Consider the following 26,626-nt stretch of genomic DNA (forward strand, 5'->3'; position numbering starts at 1 on the left):
GCAGGTGATCTGCTGTGGTAAAGGGAGAAGCCAAAAGAAGGAGAAATATAAATGTGAAGAGATTCCCCCACAACATGTACAGATAGAGTGTTATTTAACCTTCAACTCAGGCAAACCAAAGCAGTTTCAAACAGTTTCCAAAGCCGAACAGAAAAACACAATTAAACCACGAGTCTTGTCGCAGTTTGATTGAAAAGACCTTCAAAGAGGGCAATAAAAGTAAAAAAAATGACAAAAAAACAGGATTGTGATGTGCCTCTTTGTGTCCAGACCAAACATTTACGGAAAATTGTGCTCGAGGGGTTTGTGGTTTGTCTTGTGTTCGTACAAAACACTTCATACGCTATTCATCATGGCTTTGCTGTCACTGTTGTGTTGTGTTTAAGATAAGAGCACCTTAAAAACACCCTGTAAAAAAAATAATAATTGTATTTTTCATTGAATGATTTCTTGTGAATAATGCAAAGTGTGAGGACACGGAAGTCATTCGACTGCGATCTGCATTGAATATAGAACTGCCTCTCCTTTAACACCAGAAAATATTGGGGGATTTGCCTCGATCTACAATAAACACTATAATTCTGCTGTCCGTGTTCTCACTAAGACCAAAATTGAGGACAACAACTCCAGGCCTGAGGTCCTTACACTGGCTTCACGTCTGCCGATTAATTTATTTTAAAATGTTGCCGTTAGTCTTTAATACACTGAATGGTTAAGGTCCAGTCTCCAAAAATTAAAATGTCAAACTCAAACAAAACATTTAATTAGCTTGTCTATTTTGGTTGGTTTGGTTAATTTACAGTCCAGTGAACCTCACTTGTTTATTGTGTAACGTGTCTTATTTCATCTTGCAGTGCATGGGAAGTGGCAGTTGTTACATTTCCTTGACCATAAATAGCTCATTTAAAAAGTTAAGGATCCAGTATTTGTGTGTGTTGTGGTTTTGTGTACAATCCCGGTCTTGTTGGCACTCGGGTCGATTTGGGTCATCCGTCTGACCTCACTAACAAAGTGGTCAAAAGAAAGCTCAAATCTAACCTTTAAAGGTTTAAATCGATCAAACACAGACACTAAATCAACATATTACTACATCCTATAGATATTTCCTCTGTCAAAATTAAATACATATTTTTACAGACAAACTCAACTAATCACTCATTCATACGACACATGGCGTTTTAAATGACTTTTCACATTCAGGCCATAAACCGATCTTTGGCTAATGAAGTGTCATCACGTGTGTATTAATTTAACTGTTTATTTATTTTATTTCAGGATTTTGTGATGAATTTGACAACTTTATAATTCATAAAACACAGTATATAGATAGAACATGTGCAGACAGACCCTTTTAAAGGGTAAAGCTTAGGCATGAGGAAGCATGAGAGCGGACAATTTTGCACAGAGGCGTGAAAATGCTCAAATAGTTGAGACGATCACATTTTCTGTGGTGTGAAAGCGATTGAACTAATAAGGGCTGATGTTCACAGAGTTGTGCTTTTGTTCAAACAGCCAGCAGCACAATCCCACACACACTTCTCCCCAGGATTTTGGCTCCTTCCCCGCGTCAACATCAGACCCTCGTGTGACTAGCATCTGAGTGTCCCAAAAATGGAAAAAAAAGGCATGTAAACTAACAGAAAGTGAAAAATACAATATCGTCACACCGCCTCCACTAAACTAGAAGCCTTTAAAACATCAATCAAGACTAGACAATAGTCTACAGTACAGACACCAACAAGAACACAAATGTCACGACAGAAACACAAATCCTCAAAAACCAAAATCCTCTACAAAGCAGTTTATCTCTGCGGGCTGCTCTGGGTCAGGTTTGTGGAATATTTGTGATGACTCTTGATCCCTCAGCTCACTTGGATCTTCCAGCAATCAAGTAAGGATTTACAGTTTTAAAAAAAACAAAGTACAATTTGAATCATCACGTGAAAAAACGTCCTTCAGATTTCAAAGACCCTCGTTTCTGTCTCCACTCACAAAGTACTTGTCCTCTGATCAGTGAGTTGTTAAATGTTAAAACAAACCTTACAAACTTGGTTAGGTTTGAGTTGAAACTTCTCACACACACACACACACACACTGTCAGCACTGAATTGGTTTACCAAAATGATATTGTTTGAGTTTCCGCTCATTTTGGTGCGGGCAAGTCAGTTTTCAAGGCGATGAATCACCTCTCGGTTGTGCTGAAAGGAGTTACCGCACCTCTTTTGGAAGCTACTATGTTCTACTTGGAGCAGGTATTGATGTTCTTGCCGTCAGCAGCGTCTTCCACCAGCGCTAAGTAATAATCAGTGGAGAGTGTGAAGTGAGACACGCAGCCCACCAAACCCCCGACGTACTGTCTGTTTGTGTGAAGAGCAACCTCTTTCATTCCACCTTCAGAGGGGAGAAAATCCAGAGAGCACGTGTTAAAGGGAACAATAATGGAAACACAGGTATTGTGCATATAATATTTTACAGCTTTGTGAGCTCCACTTACCTACGTATAAAGGTCCATTGATATTGAGTTGTCTCATCTTGCCTGCTGACCTGCCCGTCTTCGCTCCATAGTCGTCCACTGTTAGCTTCCCTGTCTGGCCATCCCTGAATGTATAAACCATAGTGGTTATTTGTAGACCTTCAAAACTGTGCAAAGCTACGCTCATGTTTTGTTTTTGTTGTTTACAAGTTAAGATTAAATACGCTTGTCCTTGGATCTTACGGTTTTTCACACTGAAACTGTTTCACGTGTTTCTGACCGATGGCATCAAACCAAACGACCTCTCCTTGAAGCTGCACTTATCAATAATTGGATATTAACCGATCAATTGAGTGTGTGAAATGTGCAAGGGGTTCATCGTCGGGGAAAAGATTTTCAGCATCTTTAAACTGTAATATAAAATATTCTGCCTTTTTCCTTTTCATTTCCCAAATCAATAAGTTGCCATATTGCTTCATGTCTGTTTGAGATATCTATCTATAAATTGCAGTAATGTCTGTCCGTGTGTTCAGCTGCTACCCCCTAATTTTGCATCCACAGAGCTTTTTTTTATTATTATTATTATTATTATTATTTGTTTTCTTTATTGACATTATTAACAGTCATAGTTGGATCAGATTAGTGAAATGTGTCAAAGCACCACTTGTTTTTCCTTTTGGAGAAAAAAACATCCCCCGGACTGACGTGCCAAAATGAATAAACATTGAGATTGATGCTTGGTTTTGTGTACAGTGCACTGCCCCCTAGTGGACAGGGAGGAGGAGAATTGCTGCTGTCTGAGTTGTTTTGATGACCACAGGAAACACTGATTTTGACTTGATCTCTTACCTCACAGCTTTGGCTCGGTGCCACTTTCCGTCACTAAAGGTCCCGTTGACAACAATGTTGACTCCACCGCTGCCCAGGTTATAACTGCAACACAACACAACAGAGTTTCATATATGAAATACATCCCCCTCCATCTTATGCTTGACTGAACTTTTCTGAATGAATAAAAGGGAAAAGGGGAGTTTACATGTGTGGGGACAGAGTACAGTATAACCTCTTTGATAACTTCTGCAATTAAACAACATCAGGATGGTGCAGAACAGTGTGCAGCATATACTGCTCTACGGCTGCAAAGCATTATGGGAAAATCCAGTCGTTCACCACAACAAGCACTAAATAAAGTTTATGGCCTGTAAATACCATTACATATGTCATTAATATGCAAACTGAACATGAAATGTCAAATTTCAACATTTTAAATTGAATATTACCCATAAAAATTTAACATGCAAGTATCTTTCAAACAAATCTCCATTTAAATTCTTTCACTTAAATATGACTTTCTCCCCTGAGAAGGTCAGAGTCTGCCCTTTGACTTTAACTCAGAAATATAGTCTGATAATAATAAGAAAGTCACACAAACAAATACCTGAAGATTAAAGCACCGTCCTGAAGCCCCAGAGAGAGGAAGTCACTGTTGGGTCTCATCGGACTGTCTCCTCTCCACAGCAACAATCCGTCCTTCGCTGTGCTTTTAAAGCGCATGAAAAGGTTGGTCCTGGACCCGGAAACCCTGAGAACAAGGGTTTGACAAGTTTACTTACATGCTTTTTTTCAGTTTTTAAAATCGTACATATTCTACAAACCAACCTTTTAAGGATATCTCTGTTGTCGTAGGTCAGGTAACTTCGCCCGATAAACTGCGGGATCTCAATGGCTTCAGTCACAGCTGTGCAGGGAAAACGCTGTTCTTACTTCATACGGTCACAAGGTGGCGGCATCAACTTTTACTCTATTAGGGGTTTAAGGTATAAGAGAACTACCAGAATGCTATGAAGGTTCTTTAATTCATACAAAAACAACTTACTGTTCAAACAGTAATTCCCACACTCTGTTCATTGAAGGCATTCAATTAAAAGAAGAAAAAGAAGGCATAGATAGGTTTAAAGGATTACAACGTCCAATATGTTATTCTAAAGAGATTACATGATAACAGAGGATGAGCGACGAATGTAGTGTAAAGCCATATACTACATTATTAACAAAAACATCGCTACTATCGGGAAACAACAGAGGCCAAGAAACATCATGCAGGGGAAAATGCAGTGCAGTGTAGTTTGGTTTCATTTAGGCCTTTAATATCAGGGTTTTTATCCATATTGTGCAAAAATTGACTTGAAATCAAGGTAGGGTTGTATTTAGATACGTTTATATTGCAGTTTAGGTCTTGATTTTTGAACCATTACTTGCTCAAAGTGCATATTTTCCCTTAATTCTGCTGTGCTAAAAAAACAACAACAACAACAACAGATGAGCATTTATTTATAGTTTCTTCAAAAGCAGAAGGTAGAATCTTTGAAACATGTCTTTTGATGAGTGTCATGTAAACAACAAACCAACCACTGGACTAGTTAAATACACCAGGTAATGAGCAGAGACCCTGCGTTCAACTCACCTTTCTGGCAGTGCCTGCCGTCATACCCGAGAGCGCAGTCACACTCGTAATCGTCCCACTTGGGTCTGCACGTCCCTCCGTTGGCACAGGGACTCTCCACACACGGGTGTGCAGAATTAGCTACATTGACGCCACCGGCGGAACCGGTGGTTATCAGGATGGTGCGGTCGTTCAGGATCAGCTGTGGAGATGAAACGACGGAGAGTCAGGGCGAGAGCATAGTGTATGTATATATGTATGTATATATGTATATATGTATATATATATATATATATATATATATATATATATATATATATATGTATATATGTATATATATATATATATATATATATATATATATATATATATATATATATATATATATATATATATATATATATATATATATATATATATATAGTATAGATTCTATATAGCCCCACCTTCTGAATGATTCCAGTGAACGGCTTCGTTACACCTGACATCTTCTTCGTTTTTTCATATTCCATTACTCCTCCAATATAAAGAGGTGAACTGCAGTTGATCTGAGTGAACGCTCCCTGAGGAGAAAAAGTGATAAATGATAAATGATAAACACTATGTGAATATCTCCTTAAATATCCATGTCATTCTTGTGATTATTGCAATAGTTACACTATAGGTATGATAAACTTTACACTGTTCATGGATTGTGAAATTAAATCAATACGCTGGAAAAGCAAATCGCAAGACATTTCATCCTAATTCAACATTAAATTTAATTTAAAAAAAAAAGCATAGCAGAATTAAATGAATGATATTTTCTCTAGAGTTCAGGGGTCAGGTCACGGCTACAGTGCAATTAAAAGGTGATTTGAATGGGACATCCATGTTACTTTGCTTCCGTCATTAATCTAAGAATTTAAACAATAGTGTGAGTGTTGTTGAGCTTTTTGTGTGGTTTGTCTGCCCTCTTGTGGTCACAAATAACAAACCAGCTTTAACCCTTTAATGCCTAAGCCTCAAACAAATGTCCTGTGTGCTTCTGCCCATTTTTTTTCAGAAAAACAAGATGTTTATTGAGGAAAAAAAACAGATTTTGCATGTTAAATTTGAAATTTATACAGTGTAAACACATTCAATATAACATTTGTTTGAGTCTTTGTCTCAATGTCCAAGAAATGGAAACTTATGTACAGGTGTTTTTCCAACTATCTCCTCTCCCGTGACAAAGACACTGATTCGCCTGTTTCCTGCAACATTGGGGGATTGAAATTATCGTATTAACCTCAGCTTTCGGGAAACAGTTGAAAATGATCGTAATTCCGGTAATGCAAAGTGCACACGCGCAAACGTGTCGTCTGCGATACGCTCGGTGTGAAAGAGATAAAAACACACAGAAAGACAGGGAAGGAAAATACCTCAGCTATTCCCTCCCTCGGCCTCTGACTGTCCACCTGTAGGATGCCACTCTTTGCTGTGCGAGAAACCCTCAGCTCATGCCACGTGTCCAGACTTATCTGCTCCTCACTCCTGTAGGCCACATCATCACATTTAATATGAATACAATTAAACGAATGTAAAAAGATGCAGAAAGAACAGACTAAAAAAAAAGAAAAAAGGATGCATCCAGGACCTTATGATGGCTCCGCCAGAGCCACAGTCAAATCTGAACTCCACATATCTGTCCACCAGGTTAATCGCCAGGAAGTCTCCACTGCCTGCGTCCTCACTGTACAGCAGCACCCCGCTGGGCTCCGAGGGCCGAAACGTCAGCTCGAACTCCGTGAAGGACAGGTAACTCTGAGAGGACTGAGGCCACGGGAGGACGGCGTACGAAAACACGCTCTCGTTAAAGAGTGGCGACAACAGTGAGAAACCTGGGAAATAACAAGCATGGGGGGGGGGGGGGGAGAGGAAGACATCAGACATGGGGAGGGGGTTTGAAAAGGTGTAGAGCAGTAAAATGATTTAGAGTGAAGACGGAGAAATGAAGAAATCAATGAAAACATAAGTAAATGTAAAAAATAGGGGAAAGGGGAAAAAGTGAAATGGTCGGATGTTAAATCAGTCCCTCTGTACAAGAAATAATAATGCTCCATCTCAACCAATTTTCTCCATGTGGCACTCAGCTGTTGAGCACTTACTTTAAAAGGTCTATGACAGACTATGACATCCATTAGGGCGAGACCAAAATGCACAGATTCAATTTTCTGCATTTGCAGTAATCGTCGTTAACGAGACAGAATGTCGGTCCGTGGGCTCCGTGATATTAGAAAAACGTGCAAACATGCGATAACGTTGTTGAATATTTCACTGATGATATGAGTACCAATGAACAAACAAATACTTAAGTATGTATATATATATAGTTAATGTGCGACACCTACTGTATGAACCCACTTAATAAAAGACAGTGCATTATTTCCATTCTAACAACATCTAACTTATTTTCTGCAGCTACATGAAAGCAAAAACATCCCTGACGACCTTAATTGTTGAAATTAATAAATAACAATCTTCAATCTGAACTTTAGAATCTAGTACCCTTGACTTATTCAAAGACCTGGTGAAAACTCTGGAGTCTGGACTGTCTTTATGCAAGAGTTTAATATCAGCATGTTTTTACTTGGCTAATTTTTGTTGTCTGTATTTAATTTTTTTTTAATACTGTTACTGCTTTATTGCTGCCATCAGTCAATGGGATTAACCTGGTTAAATAAAGGATAAATAAATAACTGTAAACATAACATTTACATAAATGTAAAAATCCAAACGCAATCTCTCTCAATGCAATTATCTATTCATGTTTCTGTCCAACCAAATAGTTGGAATTTAGGCAGAGTAAAGTGCGCTCACCGAAAACAATTATTCACCTTTAGGGTGTTGCATGTTGATTATTGCTCAGTATATCGTGCAGTGCAGCGCTGGTTTGTTTTGGTGCAGGTGTGAAAAGACAGAAAAGTGAAGTTGACTCACTCTCTTCACAAAGTTCTCCCCGGAATCCGAGCGGGCACAGGCAGATGAAGCCGTCAGCCCGGTTTGCAAAGCACGCGCCGCCGTTGGCACAGTTGACCCGGTCACACACGCGGCCACTGCAGTCGTCTGGTGCAGAGCGGTGAGGAGATACATGCGGGGTCAACAAAATGTTACCAGTACAGCGTTCCATGGCGGAAAAAGCTAAAAACTCTCCATGTTAATGAAGACAACGTGAGCCAAAAAAGGGTTTGTGTCACGGTTCTCAATGTCAGACAAAATAATGTGTGCAAAAGTAACATTTCACACAGCAGAAAGAAGTTTTCCAAAGGACTAAACATAAAAAATGTGTCAAACGGTGCATCAGTATGGTGTAGAAAATGGAAAATATAAAGTGTCATTATTTATGTACCAAATTTAACCCTCAAGTGAACTTTGAAATGTGACGCATTTCCAAATTTCACAAATTCAATCCGATTTTAAATAGTTTGACTACTTTTTGCTCTGGTGTGTTTATAAAGTTGGTGAAAATGATAAAAATATGCATCAGATTGTCTAGGTTGTGCTGAAAAAAAGCCTCTGTATAGACATTTTTTTTTTACATAGTAATGAAAAAAACAGCCTAAATGCTCTGTGTTCTAAGGATTAAAATAAGTAGTTTCCTCCTACAACATAGAGATTTAATTATATGGGGTTTTCAACAGCTTTTGCCTTGGTGAGCAGTGTGGTCAATGGCTGATACATACTGTATATGATGTTGACCACATTTAAGTAATAAAACACCATCTCTCAGCTTAACCGCTGATCATTTGAAGGTTGTGAGGAGACTGGTACTCATTCTCACTCAGGACTATTTATTTATTTATTTGGCTGACTGATGAATCAGCTACTGTTACCTGTTATTATTAGACCGAGCATTAACACCTGAAAGGTAAACCAGTGCGTTCTGAATTACAGAACATACAGTACATGTAGTGATATATGCTTCCTCACCTATATCAGCTGCGCTCAGAGCTTTACCCAGAGGCCACGGTCTGATATCGGTGACCTTGTTGTTGACGGTCAGACTCTGAATGCAGCCGACAAAGCCACGGTTCGTCCCCGTCACCCTGACCAGCCAATAAGCGTTCGGGGATCCTCCCACATACAGCGGGGAGCGGAAAGTGATCTTCGTGTACTGGCCCTGAGACAGTAAGACGGAAAGTAAGACACTTCATTTAAAAAAAACAAAAAACAATGTGTAGATGAAACACTGAGTGTTCAGCCTTCTGAATGCGTCGCTGTCACCTGTGAGCGTCCAGATACAGGCGTGTCGTTGTCCACGCGAAGCCAACCACTCATGCCGTCCCTGAACACAGTGACTGTGTGCCACTGTCCAACGACAACGTGGCTCTCGCTGACTATCCGAGCTGCTCCTGTGCCACAGTTAAACCTGCGGAGACGACAAATACAGAAAGAGGGTCGTTCCCTTTATATTAGGAGGAATGTGCGATATGTGCTCTCGATCTTTTCAAGTCAAAATGAATTAATCGTATAATTACTGCTACAATTACTACCCTGAGGATTTAAAAAGGTGTAATGTGTGGGGTGTAATTGTCTAAAAACCCGGTATAAGTAGGTATTTATGATTCTGAAGTAAAAAATCGTACAAACCTTTCGCTGCTTTTGACCAATACTGTATTTAAAATGCAGCTTCAATCAGTCTCTTTCTTTCTCAAGTGATATAAACTGGACATAAAAAATGTGTGTCAGCGTCTTCCTCACCTGTAGTGAAGCTTCCCTCGCACCAGGGCCAGGGAGATAAAGTCTCCGCGGCCATGTTCGTTCTCTCCACAGTAAAGTAACAAGCCGTCCTCAGAGTCGGCCTGCACCACACAAAAAACTCTTTCAAGGCCATTTTTCTCATTGTCAGGTTGAAAAAGAAAATGATACAGTGCTTAACAAATGTATTAGACCACCACCCAAAGCCACAGCTGCCCTAGTTTAACAGCACTTTTTATGTTTCTGTCACAGTTAATACACCAGAATGAAGAAGCTCTATAACCAAAATGATATTTTTAATGCTAAAATACAAGTATTATTGTCAAATCAAATCAAATAGTCGTCAAATTATAGTTATTTACTTCCAGGTCAGAAAAATTACTTTAGTGGTTGAATGCTTGAATACAGTTTGTTATTTGCCAAATAAATAATAACCTTAACAAGTTTTTGAAAGACCTCTGAAAATATTTAGGTTTTCTCATGTTTATGACGCTTTGTCTAATACATTTAAGCACCGTACACAGTAGAAACAACACGTCGTCTTACCTTGAACTCCAAAGTGATCTGAAAGCTCTGGTAAGAGTTCTTCAATGGTTCAAAGGTCATGTGAGAGTAGCCATGGAACCTGGGAAACTTAACTGACACCGCTAAACCAGGCAAAGGATAACCGTGACACATTTGTTACGGTAAAAGAACTCAAAATCAAAGAAAAATGCACAGTTCAAGCGCGCATGTCTCTCTCACCCTCAGAGCAAGTGTCTCCTCTGCGTCCGAGGTTGCAGTGGCAGCGCGATCCGCCGCTGTCGTAGTCGCTGAGACAGAAGCTGTCGGGGGGGCACACCGTGTCGTCGCAGGTCAGGTCGTACGTCCGAGGCACTTCGCCTCTCCATGGGGACATGGTCGGGGTGGTGGTGGTGGGGGTGGTTAAAGTGGTGCTAGGGTGGAGTCAAGACAAGACAGTCCAGCACTTAAGGCCTGTACATCTCCACAAGAACACAGAAATGTGAGAAAAGAATGATGCGTGTCTATTCTCGCAGCCCTGTTTTTAGTTAGTTTTTATTTCGTTTTGACGTTTTGTTTTTTTTAAATAAGTTAGTTTTAATTAGTTTTTAGTGCGGGTCCTCTAGTTTTTTTATTAGTCGTTTTTTTTTGGAACTTAGTTTAGTTTGTATTAGCTTTAGAGCTGCAACTAATGATTATTTTCATAATCAATTAATCTTTCGATTATTTTCTCGATTAATCGTTTGGTCCATAAAATATCAGAAAACATTCAAAAATGTTGATCGATGTTCGTCAAACCTGGAAATGATGATATTTTTGAAATGTCTTGTTTTGTCCACAAACCAGAAGATCGACTTCTAATGATTTCTTTGTTATCCAGACCAAAGAAATTAAGAAAATATTCACATTAAAGACGTTTAAACAATTGGAAATCTTGTTTTAATCATGAAAAAAGCTTCAAACCGATGAATCGATTATCAAAATAGTTGTCGATTAATCTGGCCCTAATCTAATCTAAAAATGACATCATAGAACAGATTCTAAGGTAAACCAAGACTTTTGGGGTGAATCTTACCTGGGAGTGATGGCTGGTGCAGTGGTTGTGGGGTTGAGGGTGGTACTGGGCTCTGAAGTGGCTGAAAAGATCAGGTCTGTGAAGGCTAGAAAAACAGACATGGTGGTGGCAGCGGGACTGGGAGGAGCTACGGTGTTCATACGGTAAACGACATTTCGACCAGACGGTGGACCAGAGTGAGAGCGGAGCTGGGATTTCTTGTTGTCAGGACCGACACCTGGGAATGGATTTAACTGTGGAGCAGAGGAGTAAAGTGTGTCTCTTATATTTGTCATCATTTCTATTTACCAATATGCTAATACAACATATATACTCTAAAGATCATTGTAATTTAAAATCTTCAGACTATTATAATCTGTGTCTTGTAAGGACTGACCTCTTCAATAAAGATATCATAATCAGAGTCATCAACGTCCAAGCCGTCATTATCTGTGACCCCAGAATCTATGATGTACGGGCCATAATCGCCACTGCCAACATCTGATGCGCCTGTTGAGAATGTGAACATGAATTATTATGAAGACATGATTAATATGACATGATGTGAGAGCACATCAATGACGACAGCATGTGTCCACAATTGGTCTGATAATTAAAGTCACAGAATCACATATGTAGAAAGCAAAGCAATATACATGTATGTATATTTCAGCCATGGTTCAATAATGTGACGAACATGGCACAAACAAATACTAACTGGTAACTGGTTACACTATTATGGATTAATTACCATATTCTGATGACCCATATTTTTTAAATAAAACCAGTAAAAAAAAAAAGCCCTACATGTTAACTAAACTGTATTTAAAAACACGTACTTTAAATTTGATGCACAACAGTTGCGAAATATAATGCTAGATTTACATTTGATGGTATATCAGACATTCCAATGCAAATATCATAAAAATGTCCTCGTGAGCCCGAGTTGATGCAAAGGTTTCCATGCTAATTTGCACAGCTTAATAACATTATATCCTGAATACGGTGTGTCCTGGCAGGGCAGGGGAAATCCTTCACCATCCTAATCTTCTGTTGTGTAACAATCCCCCCCCCCACACAATCATACCATTCTGTTTCCAACTACTCTGACCACACACAATCAGTCAAGTCCACCCCTGCTGTTCTCTCAAGAAGCTGCCTATTGTTTGCCTCTGTGTGTATGTGCGTGTCCATCAAGGGTGTAGAGGAGGAGAGAAGGGGGTCTGGCATCCCGTCCTTAATCCTGTCTGATGAGACTCAAACATAACCGGCTTTTATCCCCTGCTGAGAGACCATGCTTGTTTCTGTCTGTCTGTCTGTGTGTGTCTCTTACTCACTCCATTTATCTCGTTTCATGCGACTTTCGTTGACATTATTTGTGGCTTCCTTTCTAGAACCTCTCTCCTTGTCTGTCGTTCCTAGTTTTGGCGCCGTCTCTGGGCAAGTCAGTCTGAGAGGACTTATTTATAGCCTGTGAGTCAGTGTGGCCTCTGTGTGTTTATACATAGCTGTTTACTTCTTATCATCGTATACATCTAAAGCCTAACATGCACAGAAATATGGCCACAAAGTAAACGGCTCTTGAATGTCATGGTCCTCAACGTATTGAGACATTTCCCGTTACTGTATGCTTTTGTATTTGTGTATTTCTAAGACACACACCTGTGTGAATGTGTGTGTATGTCATAAGTACACACTGACAGGTGTTGTCCTATATTTAAACAAACAATAACAGTCAAGTGTTCAATTTTAATACCACTGTTATTCATGTTTCACTATTAGATCGTTATTGTACAACAGAATTACCTGTGATGCAATTTTGTATTATTCTGTACACCACTTCAATTCTCTCAAGTAAACACTGCGATATGAACATGATTCAATTACAAAATAATAATAACAATCAGCTTCATGTGTTCATTTCGACTGTGTAAGCTGCAGTAGATAGGATCGCTGGAAAAATAGTTCATCCTCAGGACATTTAAATCCTAACAGAAGCACAGGATGATTAGACACAATCTCTTCATGCACGCTGATTTGGACACATGTTTAATAGTGTCCACTGTCCAACTCTCTTAAGACTGTTTCCTTTTTGGGTCTTCTTTGTCCATGCAGACTATTGTCCTGTGCTCGGTGAAGTCTACCATCACTCTCTGCCCCGTAATGATCAAAGCTTAAAGTACCTTAAAGGGATACTTGAGTAAAAGTGCAAGTATCTTACCAGAAAATGAGTTTGGTAGACGTTAAAGTCACTTTTTAGAATACTACTGAAGTAAAAGTCTTAATGTATATGACATTTACTGTACTTAAGTATTAAAAGTCATCTTCTGATATAAAATGTACTTAAGTTTTAGACAAAGTGAGGAGTTAGGATTGCGTCAGTGGTAGGGCAAGTTGTCTTTCAACTGGAAGGTTGTGGGTTCAATTCCTAGTCGATATGTGTCCCTGAACAAGACACTTAACCCCCATTACCAACTCTCCTTCTTCTGATTTTATGTACAGATCTGTGAAACTTGTATTTCAGTTACATTACAACACTGCTTATATTGTGCTGAAAGGTTATAATGAAACGTTATCTGTTGGAGGAAACTTAAAAAAAGTTTTTGAAAACGGTATCATTGCTTTACTCTGCGGGGCGAATGGGAACTCCAATGGTGAAGAGGTATTTACACAGTGTGGTTAGACTTCAATGATGGAGAATCTTAGGAATGCAAAAACTAAAAGTGACCTGTTTATGTCCGTGTTGGTGTGTCGTTATTTTCACGTGGTTGAAAACCAGAAACAAGGTTTTTGCATTTCAGTGGGAGATCAACGTGTGGCCGGGGCCTTACCAAGAGTGCGCACAGGGCTGTTGATGTTGCTGGGTGGGCTAACCCCGTGAACGTTGACTGCCCTCACGATAAACTGGTACTCCGTCTCCGGCACCAAACCCTTCAAAACCATGGAGTTGGTCTCAATGGGCTCACGGATATACGTCCACTCCGTGTCCATTTCTGGCCTGGAACACAAAAGGGACATGCATGAAGATACACAAAACTTACAATACTTAAAATAATCAAATGTTAAAATAAAAATTTCTGTCTGATATGTCTATGTGTGATTTTTTTTATGAAACATTAAATTTTTCTTCTAAAAAGGAAGTTTTAAACTTGATTTGAACTCATACTTCTTTCTTCTTCCTTTTCTGGGGGGGTAGAACATAATTGCATAATTCATGGTCAGGACAACACTAATTAACTTTTTCTTCCATTATTTTACTTTTTTATAAAAAAGGAATAAGGAAGTAAATGATGAACTCCTGAACCGTCTCCAGCTTCCCTCTCAGCTGCCATGTTAGTGTGCTGCAGATGCCTGTGGCTGAGCTCTCTGCTGAGTAAGATTCATCCTCTTTACCACTCACTCACTCACTCATGGTTGTCTATGAGACGTCCCTTTGTGTGGAAAATACCCCCACAAGCAAAAAAAACGGATTCATGGTTTGTGTCTCAGAGAAAGTGACAACCCCACTGCCTCCATCTATCCAGTATTTTTTTTTTTTTTAAAGCATGTATCCTTTGTATACCTCTAAAAAGTATTAAAGTATTATTGTAAAGTATTTTAAAAGTCTATCTTGCTTTTTCTATTTGCAGGTGATAACTCATCCTCTGGGGATTCTGGGAAAATAATTTCAACACTTTGACATTATAGCCCGATGACTCAAAACACTGGAGGGGGTTTTTGAGGCCGGACACAATCAGACACAGTCTGGACTTTATTCATTCTCATGCTCCAAATTACCCTTGTGTCATTTCGCAGCAAATAGAGAGCTGTGTAGTCTGTATTATAGTAATGCAACAGTGGAATTACAAGGAGGTTAAATATGCAGCTGTCTACACGCATTATTAACACTGACATCTGAAAAAGAAGTCAACTTTTCAACAGTAAAATCAATCCAGGTATCGTCTTTTAAGCATAAATGTTGAATCCCAGATGATGTTAAAATAGCATTAATAGTTAACAGGCTATTTGTTTTTACATTTGCAAAAGTTGTGAATAAGAAATATTGAAATTGAAAGAAACAAAAGAGAGAAAAGGCACTTTAATTGCTATATTGTTGAGAATTAGATGCTACGGCATTTATCATTTCATCTAACAATCAGCAATTTCCTGAATTCAAGCTCAGAATTCTACCAGTCTTTTTACATCATTGTATTCATTTGTTGTACATTCTTTATCTTAAGAAACCATAAAAATTGATTGACAGCAATGTGATAATGGACTCATCAAGTCATCTGTGTGATTATTATCAATATTTAAGAGGAAAGTAAAGGGAAAAACCCTCTCAGAATCCCTCAAAAATCACTGAAAAACAGTTGAAATCAGTCATCTTTTCCCTTTCCCCTCACACACTGTATTTCCCTCTAGGATGTGACCACAGCAGCTTTCAATTAATCTGTGTGTTGCCAGTTTAAGTGTGGATTATTATCACTGTGTGCATGTGTGTGCCTGTGCACTTGAAAACGAAGGTTTAATAAGCGTAAAGCTTCATTGATTGATTTACCGAAGGCCGATCAATCATTTACGACTGACCTGATGTACGCCACCAGGAAGTGAAGGACAGGTGAGCTTCCCTCGCTCTCTCCTTGCTGCCATGACAACGCCAGCTCTGTGTCAGATACAGCCAGGACAACGGGCTGAGTGGGGGGAGATGGTGGCATGCACACGTCTAATAGAAGAGAAAGAAATTGAATTATATTAATATTAATATAATTATGGAAATATTATGGAAATAATAGCATGGGCTGATAATGAATTCCTTTTTGCGCACATATTCCTACCATGTGAAGCAGTGCTGATGTCTCTGGGCATGCTGGGTCGTCCCTCTCCTGCCCAGCCATAAGCCCCAACAGTGACTCTGTACTTGGAATTCACCTTCAGGTTACTGATGTCCACATCCTAGAAGAAACAGAAAGAAATGGAATAATAAACACATCAGCAAGGGTGGAAGGAGGGACAGGTGACCAAAAGCCATGAGAGAATAAAAGAAAAACTAAGTCACATCTGTTTATTTTTATTTACAGTATCTAACTTAGTTGAAAAAACAAAAATATCACCTTTTGATACACTATATCAAACAATAACTTTCACAAAAAGACATCTGCAGTCCCTTTGGCAACTCAGAGCAACATCTAAATCACTAAAAATGACCAAATGACACTTACAAAACTTGCTTGTCCATCAAATTGTCCCTTTGAAAAAATAAGAACAGAGGTTTCCATTAATATTATTGACACGGAAAATGCCATAACGTTCATTTCTGTAACAACAGACTGTCAGTAAGGTACTTTTACAAAGTGAGAAAGTATGAGAGAGCGCTATGTCACAGTATAATATAAATACTCAGCAAATCCTTATCCAAAAAATAAAGGATGCTTGTCCTCAAATTTCTTGAAAGATCAAAATCAGCATCTCCATGTGTATTCCCTTTACATGTAAGTAAAACGGCTTTTAAGAATAAACTTTCTACTACGGAGTTATATTACTAAGAGTTTACGCCACAGACATGGTGACATAATTAACTACAGTGTTCGTTTCATCATGAGTTTTGATACATTTTTCAAATTCGATAATAGCCAAAATCCTATTGTTTTCAAGCTTTTATTCTGTGTGTCTGTGCGTGTGTTCACTACTCGTCTCTTATGCCATGTTTCCACTGGCTCGACTCGCCGCAGCATGGTTATTTTGCGTTTCCACGAGCGTAGCACCTGGTACTTGGTACTTTTTTAGTACCTGCTCTGGCGAGGTACTAACTGATTCTAATGATTCAGTTACACTGAAAACAACTGCTTTACAAGTCACTCGTTTGTGTGTCGCCTGTAAAACGAAGTCACGGCCGTTTCATGCAGCCGTGCAGTGATGACTCCGCCCACGTTCATTTTGGAGTGAAAACCAACGCATGCGTGCCGTGGCGAGCTGGAACCATAGGTTTATACTCACTGTGGTGAGCATGTCTAAGCTGAGCGGCACCTCCATCAACGATGCTGAACCCAGTGGATGACCATTCCTGATCTCCGTATAAAAGACCTGAAAAACAACAAAAGTCAAACAAAGAGGCGCACACAAACACAGATTTAAAGGAAAACATGTGTCTGGTTATTTATATTCCAGTCAAGTGAAAACTGTTGGGTTTTAGCCGGCATTCTCATTTTCAAAGATTTCTGTCACTACGATATCATGACTGTTATTCAACAGTGTAAACATGACACCACAGCGAAGAAACACTGTGAGGAAAACTTGTTATACTCTGCCTAATTATTTGTGAACCTCCAAAGTGGCTAAATAAACACATGTTTGTCTGTGGGAAGTGGGGAAGCTGGGTAGCTGACTAATCCTCTTAGGAGACATATGGTCAAAAGCAACGCGCACACACACACACACACAGTCATACTGATCCATACTGTTAACTCAAAATGAAGAGGAGGAAGAAAGGAAAAAAAAAAAAATACAGAAAGGAAGCTTCCAGTGTTCAGTCAAATGTGTGCTTCAATAAAACTGAAAAGCCTTGTTCAATAGCAAAAACCCTAACAATGTAGCCACAGTCAGTACATTTAAGGTGCTACGTGAAGATTCAACATGTTTCACAACTGCACTGCCTCAGTACACAGCATGCACACTTAGTGGAAATGTTACCAAACTGCAGAAAATTTATAATCCATCAATCTGTCCTCAGAAACCACCAAGGTCGCCTTGCTGCATGGACAGTGAGTTTAAAAGGCACTTTAAAGAAACAGAAAGAGTATGGATGCAACCCACGTCAGAGGGAAAGAGCATCCATTCAGTAATTTGATTTGGAGTGTACGTCACTCACTCACTCACCTTCTACCACTTTATCCTCCACATGAGGGTTGCTGGTGCCAATTCCAGCTGACGTGGGGTACACCCTGGACAGATTGCCAGTCCATCACAGGGCCACACAGGGACAAACAACCATTCGCACTTACACCGACAGTCAATTTAGAGTGTCCAATTTGCCTAATCCTCAAATCTGCATGTTTTTGGAGTGTGGGAGGAAAGTGGAGAAAACCCACGTGCACACGTGGAAAACATGCCTTTCTCCATCCATCCAGAAAGGCTCTTGTTCCAACCGGGTTGCAAGAGTGCTGTGGGTTTTTTTGTAGGTAGAAATCATATTGCTGAAATGTGCAACTTTTAAAACATAAATGAAAGTCTGCTATATATAAGCCATTGTCAAATGAGTTCATACAATGCTCATTGATCAGCTCCATATGACTGTGTATTTCCCACTATGAATCACATTTTATGTCACAACTGAACGAGGGCTGGAGTATGGCACAAACAAAACCTTAAAAAAGTGGATTCCACTGCTAAAAATAGACCTGGACAGTCAGTTTAAATCATGGTCATGATTTTGGTTTCTCATGGTCCAGTGAATGTGAAAACTATTGAAAATGCATGCTCTACCAATAGAACGCAAAGCAAATTACACTTTTCCCCTAAACATGTGCCAAACAGAGCTGCTGCTGTTCCTCCACCACGCAGCTCCAACTTTCCTGCATGCAGTCCTGATGAGAAACACCACAGAACACATGACTGCTGCCAGACCCTTGAGCCAGGGGCTACGTGAATGTACACCTAAAAGTGTAGATTCTACCTATATCAAAAATGTGAAATACTGGAAGAAACAAATCATGTTGTGTAACATAAGTTATAGATAATGTCTGATGACAGCACACAGTTGCATCACTGTTCATTTTATAGCACGGAACAGTTCACACAGTGTGCAAGGACTAAACCCTCCCTTTAACAGGAAGAAATCTCTGACAGGATCTCTGAGCCGGACTCATCCGGGGGGAGAGAGAGCATTGTTCATGTTCATCAGTGCATTCCATATACCTTATATCCCGTGATGGTGCTAACATGTCGCCGTGGCATCTTCCATCGTACACTGAAAGCTGTGCAGTTGATTGTCTCCAGCTGGATGTCTAACGGAGGACTCAGACGATCTGGTGGACACACACACACACACACACACAGAGAGACACAATCAGGAAAACAGAAGACATTCAAAGGGGAAAAGTGCATGTGTCATATTTGTGATTAGGCAGTTATTATCAACCTTTATACTGATTTGCTTTGGTTGACATTGGAACAGGAATAATTAAGTTAAGTCTGTCTAAGTCCTTAACATATTGAACATGATTGAATACAAGTTAAAGCGTTTGTGTTAAATAGAGTGATAAACACACACAGTATCACCATCCCTGCAGCTCTTTTGCCGTTATTGTTTTAGTTTTACAGCTTTACTGTTCTGGATCACCCTCGCTGATCAGTACAGTCAGTATTACTTATGACAGACAATGTTTTCTGTCAATGAAAAAGAGTTTAGCATCTACACAACAGCCAGATCGTTTCCTCAATACCAAAACGGAACTAAAAATTGTGAGTGAATTATAAAAAGACATTAATCAGGTGGTTAGGGCTCCTACATTACATTTAAGAGAAGCTTCTTTTTGTCTGCACATGATTGTCACGTTGAGTTGAGTTTTGAATTCTGTATCAGCTCCAGGTGCTCTTTTATTTTTCCGAGCGACAACATGACATTAATCAAATGACCTGGGAGATCTCGCGCAACTAAAAATAGCGAGACAGAAGTCAGACACCTGACAGCTCACACGGCTACAACACTGATCTGTGCAACCCTCTGCCCTTTCCTCTCGTCTCTCACTTTTTCTCCACTTCCTATGTCGACCTCACTCCTGTGCTCTTCCGACTCCTCGTCTCCTGCCCTCCTCCCGGTTCCTCCACCCGAGCAGATAATGCAATGTGTCAGCTGAATTCCCCAATGCTGCACGTCTCTACAGGGGCGTGTGGCCCAGTGAACAATCCCATGAGCTTAACTTACATATGACAGTTGTTCTAAAACTATCATCTTTTTTTTCTCTCAACATAGAGTTAAAACACAGGCGTGGGTACAAATTGTAATTGCAAGAGAGATTGAAATTAAGTCATTATCTGTAATCAATCTAATCTTAATATAAACCTCCAACAGTGATGGATTACGTTTGGTTAGTAAGAGATTGGGTATTGATCCTGGTGTCTCTTCAGGAGGCCCTCGCTGGAGTTAATCAAACTGTTCTTGAGCGTACTGCATCTTTTGAGTAGCACTAGTCAAATGATGGTGATTGGTAGGGATGGCATGGTACCACTTTAAGCGTCTGATACAATAGACATCTCAAACTCCAGAATCAGACCCAGACAGTCAGTTTACACCTCTCAAACAACACATTTGTGCCATTTCAGGTTATTTCAAAGACATAATTATGCAACTGTGTAACAAATATTATTCTCCCATAAAGCAGAAATAAACAGCCCACAACGTGACTCAGCTGATGCTATCTGTCCAACATCCTCCCTAGTGATGAAAAATTAAATTATATTAGGATTTAGTTAGAAAACACTAAACTCCAAAAGTAGATGGGACACAGGACGATGTTTGTTCTCTCGTGAGAGTTTGGTGCGGTCAGTTGGCTTCAGTTGGTTTGACAAATCATGTGGTCTGTGATCCGCATCAGGGGCAGTCATTAAATGTGTGATCCCCAGTCTTTCAGTCATCATAAAATTAAGTCTTAGACTCTTCAAAGTCTAAACGACAGCGACAGTTGTGTAGCGTGTCCCCAACTTCAGACAAATGACAAAACTGAGAGCATGGAAGTAATGAGCAGCAGGTGGACCTACGTGAACACAGGTGAACTGAATAAGTGCAGGACATGTAATCACAGAAGGGGAGGGTTCTCCGGTTTCCTCACAGTCCAAAAACATGCAATATGGGGTGTAGGTAAATTGGGACACTCTAAATTGACTGTAAGTGCGAGAATGGACAATGTTTCATGTTTAATTGCTTTTTTTATGTCTACAATTCACTTTTTAATTGATTTTTTCATCCCCAATGCATTTCCTTGCCTCTGTAAAACACTATGAATTGGTTACATTGCCTTGTCTTCTGTTAGTAATGACCACTTTATAAGGTACACTTGTTCAACAGCTTGTTAACACCAAGTACATGCGAGTAACTCACTTCCTTTAGACATGTAGACGTGGTCATGACGACCTACTGAAGAAGTGGTGAGTCGAGAGAAGTTAAACTCGGGAAGAAAGATGATTTGTGTGACTCTGAACGAGGTGTAGATGTTAGTGACAGATGTGCTGATGTGACTGGAATTTAAACCATGTCTAAGTTTTAAGTGAGTGTCCCGAAAAAGAGAAAATAATCCAGTGAGCATATTATTACTGTTATTATTGCACGTGCGTTTTCAGCGGATGTACTTACCAGATCTCCGAGCATTTGATCTTCTTGCACAGAAGCAAACGCTGGCTGTGCACATTATAAAGAGCAGTAAACACAGAAGACTCCTCTCCTTACAGGTAGATTCCATGTCTTCTTCAGGTCGAAAGTTTGGAAACGGTCAAATGTTCATTTTATTACAGAGCCCAACGCGTCTTTGACTGGAAATGGAACCGAGCAGGTTGCGGATAAAAGTTTCCTCGTTTCGCGCAAACGCCATCCAAGAAAACTGGCCGAGAGGAAAAGGCAACGACGGTTTGACAGTGAGAAGATTACTGTCCGCAAAAGATCAGTGGGTTTGACACAGTAACGCACGCACAGACAGACGCGCAGGCGGACTGACACAGGATGGACTGGCGGTTGCCCTGACAATCCACGCGTAATTTCCACAGCGGCTGACACCACTGAATGGTCGTTTTTACGCACAAATCTCGAGCGCTTTCGTGTTACGCGTCGTCCGCGCGTCTTCGACAGCAGATGAGTGAAGTGCAGGAACGTGGGGCCATTTAGAGCTAAGAGGATAACAAGCGTCTAATCCGCCGCGCACTGGACACAGATGGAGAGCAGCGACAGCACGCCTGCCTCCGTGTGTGTGTGTGTGTGTGCGCGCGCTTAATTATATCTTTGTGAGGTTTAAAAAAACAAACAACTTAAAAAACTATCTTTGTGGGGACATTTTGTCTGTGCCCCACAACCTTAAAGGGCCTTTAAAGGTGAATACCTGGTTTTAGGGTTAGGGTAAGGCATTGGTGGTGACAGTTAAAGTTAAAGCATTATGTCTATGATGTGTTCTCCTCACTAAGATATAAAAGTGTGTGTGTGTCATTGACTGTTTGTGGGTACAACTTTGACCATGAGGGTAAATCCATGAATCCACGTTGCTGTGAACTCATAAATGTAGACTAACTGATGTGTAGTATTATACTAAAGCACTATTAAACACTGATAAAGACTGTCTCACTGTCCATGGCAGACAAATCTGACTGGCAGCCAGTAAACATGCAGAGTGATTCTTCAAGCTATTTTTATTTTCATTGTGCAGGTCAGACATTTTCCAGTGCCCTCAATTTGTATTGAATAAATTAGAAAAATCCACTTTTGGCCCACACTGTCACCTTGAGTGGTTTTGCATGTTTGAATTTGTGTCACTTAATGACTCATCCTTTATAGCAGCAACTCAAATCATGTACCCATCGAAATGTATGAAGTAAAGTCTAAGGTGGGCACACGGAGACTCGCGAGCCCTCGAGCTCCAACCCGTTCAGAACCGCTTGCAGTACTAGTTTTTAAATTTTTTTGTTCCATATAACACAAATCATTAAAACTAATTCATTTTGTGGACAAAACAAGATATTTGAGAACATCATTTACAGGTTTGAGAAACTATGATCAACATTTTTCAATATTTTCTGGTCCAAGGAATCGAAAAAAATAATTGACTGGTGAATTGATTATAAAAACAATCAAAAAAAAAATCAGCCCCCTTCTCCATCAAGCATCATCACGCAACCAAAATGTGGGTCATCTCTTTTTCCTGTCGAATTCAATCGTCCCCTCTCTCCATCTTGGGTCACCAGTGTTTGCAGCTTGCAACAAGCCACTGACTTCTTTGTCTACCGCTCGGTTGTTCCAAGTCTGATCTTTACTTTGGGAAACATCTTGTACATCTGTGCCTCACAATTTGGTGTTTAACTGTTGAACATTTTCCTGCACTAATGTGTGGAGCGTTATCTGGCTGTGATTCATCACATCACCTACCTGAGGCTGAGACAGTCAGAAATATAAGCATTGTATGTGTGGCTGCTCATATTGCTGCTGGTGCTAATGGCACTGCAACACTGTTCAAATAACTATTTGAATAGCACTTCAAAACAACTCTACAAAGTGCTTTCCATAGTAGAAAAATAAAACCTTTAAGCGTAAAATGGTAAAGACAGAATTAAAAGATAAAATGAAAAGCTGGATGAAATAAAATAATAAAAATACATCTGTAGTTAAAAGGCATTTTAAAGCAAAGTAGTCTTATGTTCAGTGGCATATTTTTATGCATTAGCCATATTTAGTGTCAATATCCAATTTATTATATTCCCTTTAAAACCTTGCACAAATCCATATAGGATTTGAATTTTCTGGTTAAGATCAACCGAACACTTGGAGCAGTGTCAAAAGGTGCCAAGTCTACAGTAACAGAGCAGTGCAATTCATTTTAAAAGAATTCCACATCTTTAAGTTCAAAGCACTAACTTGTCAAAATAACACTCATCACAGAATCACTGAAAAAATACAAGTCAACCATAAAGTTAAGAACAAACGTTTTACTTGATATAAAGAAGGTTAACACTACAAATCTGTCCATTCCAATCCTTTGTTTCGGAGGACGATTCAGCACATGCATATCATGACAGGCCGAGTCACAAAATCAGATGGATCCTTGTCTGATTTTGAAGACTGCACAGCCATAATATGCCACTCAGTCAGGATCTGTGGCCAGATTTCCTCACACACAGAGAAGAAGGGGAAAGACGAAATGCCTTACCATGTTTAGAGTCGACTCAATTTACCTTGTTCTCTGTTGTGTGAAGATGACCCAGCTCATAAAATCTTGACTGCTTTAAAAATTGAGCAATTAAATAACTCAAACATCGATGCTGTTGGGTCATGCAGAGAGCTGGCAATCTTTTGCATGGTTTCCCAAACATTTAGAGGTCAGGTTACTGACCCCAAGAATGTCAAACTCAATGATTTTCTGTCCTAAACTGATGAACCATTTGGGTAAATTAGATCAAGCATTTAAAAGGTGTTTACATTGTTAGTAGTCTAATGACACTGCTTACCCAACACATGAAGACCCAGTGAATCAGGATACGGCTACCTTTAGCAGATGCAACAGCAGCAGTGGGTGGTGGAAAGCTGCAGGGAGAGAAACGTTTGATATGGAGACAAGTTGGAGGAATCATTTAATGCATAGCTCAACAAGAGTTAAAAGCGGAGAGAAACTTTAGGGCAAGTCTACAAAAATCAGAGGAGGAACTTCGCCAACACATCTAAGAGATAGCAGTTTCTCATGCAACCAATCAAGACATTGGGATTAAGCATCTTCCTAATGACTCTACAAGCTGCATAAATTGTGAAATTTGAAAGAAAGTCATGGGTAATAACGGACTACAGACACTTGTTAGAAAAATAAATTAAAAAGCTGCAGCTGCTCACTCCTGCTACAAGAGGGTACTTGCACAAGAGTCTTTAACATTAAGCCAAATTCTGTCTGAATTCAGCTCACAGAATAAAAGTTTTATTTCAAGTCATTGTATCGAAAGATAAAAAGTTTCGAACATTTGGAGCAACTTTCACTTAAATAATCCGAGTTGTCTCTCTGCCAGGTTTGTGTCCTCCTAAAGAAAAGAAATGCGCTCTAATCCTGAAACCTACAATCTTATTTATGAAATACACTATGCAGGATAGCCCTGCATCCCTAAGGCAAGTAACGCATAGTTTTGCAGGGGAAGATAAAAATCCCCTGCTGGGAGGCCTCCCAACATGACGCGCAAAAAGACTATAACCACGAAAAGGTTCAACTCCTTTAGAGGGAAATAACTTGGCAGAGTGAGACAAGTCGGCATTAATATTGAATTCGATTTCAGTTAGCAACTACAAAGGCTGATGGCAGTGCGTAAAGTTTAAGACTTAAATGGATATCAAAAGTGTGCCAACAAATGCCAGATTTAAAGTATATCATAACATTATCCATGGGCTGAATAACACCTACAATCTAATGTGACTACACTTGCATATAAACCAAAAGTTTAGCTTCATAATCAAATCAGGAACCAGTTATCTTATCAAAGCAATTACCAGTTGAGAATAAAGGAAGACCTGGTCAAGCTCATCATAATCAATTACTACATTTTTACAGCACTTTGAAAGAACTTAAGCTACAGTAAACGTTGAGGCATTTACTACATGATTCATCAGCTTCCACGTTTGTCAACAGTCCAAGTTGCAACTATGATAACTGAGATTCAAGACTAAAATCTAATTTTTAAATTAAAGCCATTTCAAAATAAGGTACCAGAATTTCCTGCAGAAATCAGACACCTCAAGACTAATCAACTTCAAAATCATCCATTTAAGTTGAGTCTAAAGAAGTGACTAAATCCGATACAGGACAGACTGACAGAGACCAGACACACAGGACAGACAGTAAGAGAGACAGACAGAGAGACAGAGACACCAGAAAGACAGACAAGCGGACAAGACACAGACCAGACACGAGACAGGTGGAGACCAGACACACGAGACAGAGACCAGAGAGACAGGAGGAAGTAGCGAAGGAGAGGCTGGAGCAGTTGAAGAGGGAGAGGCTGGAGGAAGTAGAGAAGGAGACGCTGAAAGATAGGCTGGAAATTGTGAGGTGAGGTTTAATATTGATGGATATGTTAGTCATGAGATTCAGCACTGTGACAAATGTTAGTGTGATGATGATCTGAATAGCAATGCTTCACCTATGTGGCTATAGAATCAGAGCTTTGTATCAAATCAGGTGTTCATGAGAGGCCTCATCATGTATTACTAGTGTGTATGTAGTTGCTACATGTATACAGTTGTTGAATTTATATTGTGGTTAATTCCTAAGGAAATTGGTCCAGTTGCACTACAACCCTGCACTAAAGAGTAAAGATGAGAGGTCTTCGAAGTTGCCTCCTTGTCTTTCATTAGTTGCTTTAACCTATAACATCTGCATGATGTGAAATTATGATTGCTAATGTAAAAGAATGTCAACTTTCAGGAGTGCTTCCTTGGAGCACTTTTGTGTCCCCACCAATCTCAAAATCAAACCTACTCCCTTGAGTGGAACAGTGAGTTAACATAGCACAGCAGCCATCTTAACTTGTCTTATGGATTGGTTTAAGTGTTTGAGTTTCAGATTTTTTTTTATTTTGTTAAATGTGAATATTTCCTCATTGCTTTGCTCTATTTAAGCAATCATTGAAACCAAATAATTTAAGAATAAAACTGAATTTAGAAACAGTGAACAACATTTAACATTTTATGGACCGAACATGAAAATAAATCACAGGCTAATGAAAATAGAAA

General features: G+C 39.6%; 1 protein-coding gene across 3 annotated transcripts; it reads right to left on the minus strand.

The window, feature by feature from the left end:
- Window positions 1–1,244: 1,244 nt before the first annotated feature.
- LOC131463460 (pikachurin) lies at window positions 1,245–24,443 on the minus strand. 3 transcript variants are annotated; one of them, XM_058635181.1, is made up of 25 exons: window positions 24,367–24,443; window positions 19,084–19,193; window positions 17,167–17,253; window positions 16,392–16,418; window positions 16,008–16,125; window positions 15,760–15,895; window positions 14,022–14,188; window positions 11,588–11,700; window positions 11,212–11,444; window positions 10,380–10,570; window positions 10,182–10,282; window positions 9,639–9,739; window positions 9,162–9,306; window positions 8,868–9,057; window positions 7,878–8,003; window positions 6,535–6,778; window positions 6,320–6,431; window positions 5,363–5,479; window positions 4,938–5,118; window positions 4,350–4,373; window positions 4,133–4,211; window positions 3,912–4,055; window positions 3,323–3,406; window positions 2,495–2,598; window positions 1,245–2,391 (listed from the first exon to the last, which is right to left on the minus strand). In XM_058635181.1, exons 2-25 carry the CDS (start codon window positions 19,120–19,122, stop codon window positions 2,240–2,242), a joined length of 3,015 nt encoding a protein of 1,004 aa, XP_058491164.1. In that variant the 5' UTR covers window positions 19,123–19,193; window positions 24,367–24,443; the 3' UTR covers window positions 1,245–2,239. The 3 variants fall into 3 exon arrangements, with proteins under 3 accessions (XP_058491164.1, XP_058491162.1, XP_058491163.1); XM_058635179.1 differs by lacking the exon at window positions 24,367–24,443 and adding an exon at window positions 21,518–22,019; XM_058635180.1 differs by lacking the exons at window positions 4,350–4,373; window positions 24,367–24,443 and adding an exon at window positions 21,518–22,019.
- Between the last annotated feature and the right edge of the window lie 2,183 nt (window positions 24,444–26,626).

This window comes from Solea solea, chromosome 8, assembly GCF_958295425.1.
Source record: "Solea solea chromosome 8, fSolSol10.1, whole genome shotgun sequence".
Taxonomy (NCBI): Eukaryota; Metazoa; Chordata; class Actinopteri; order Pleuronectiformes; family Soleidae; genus Solea; species Solea solea.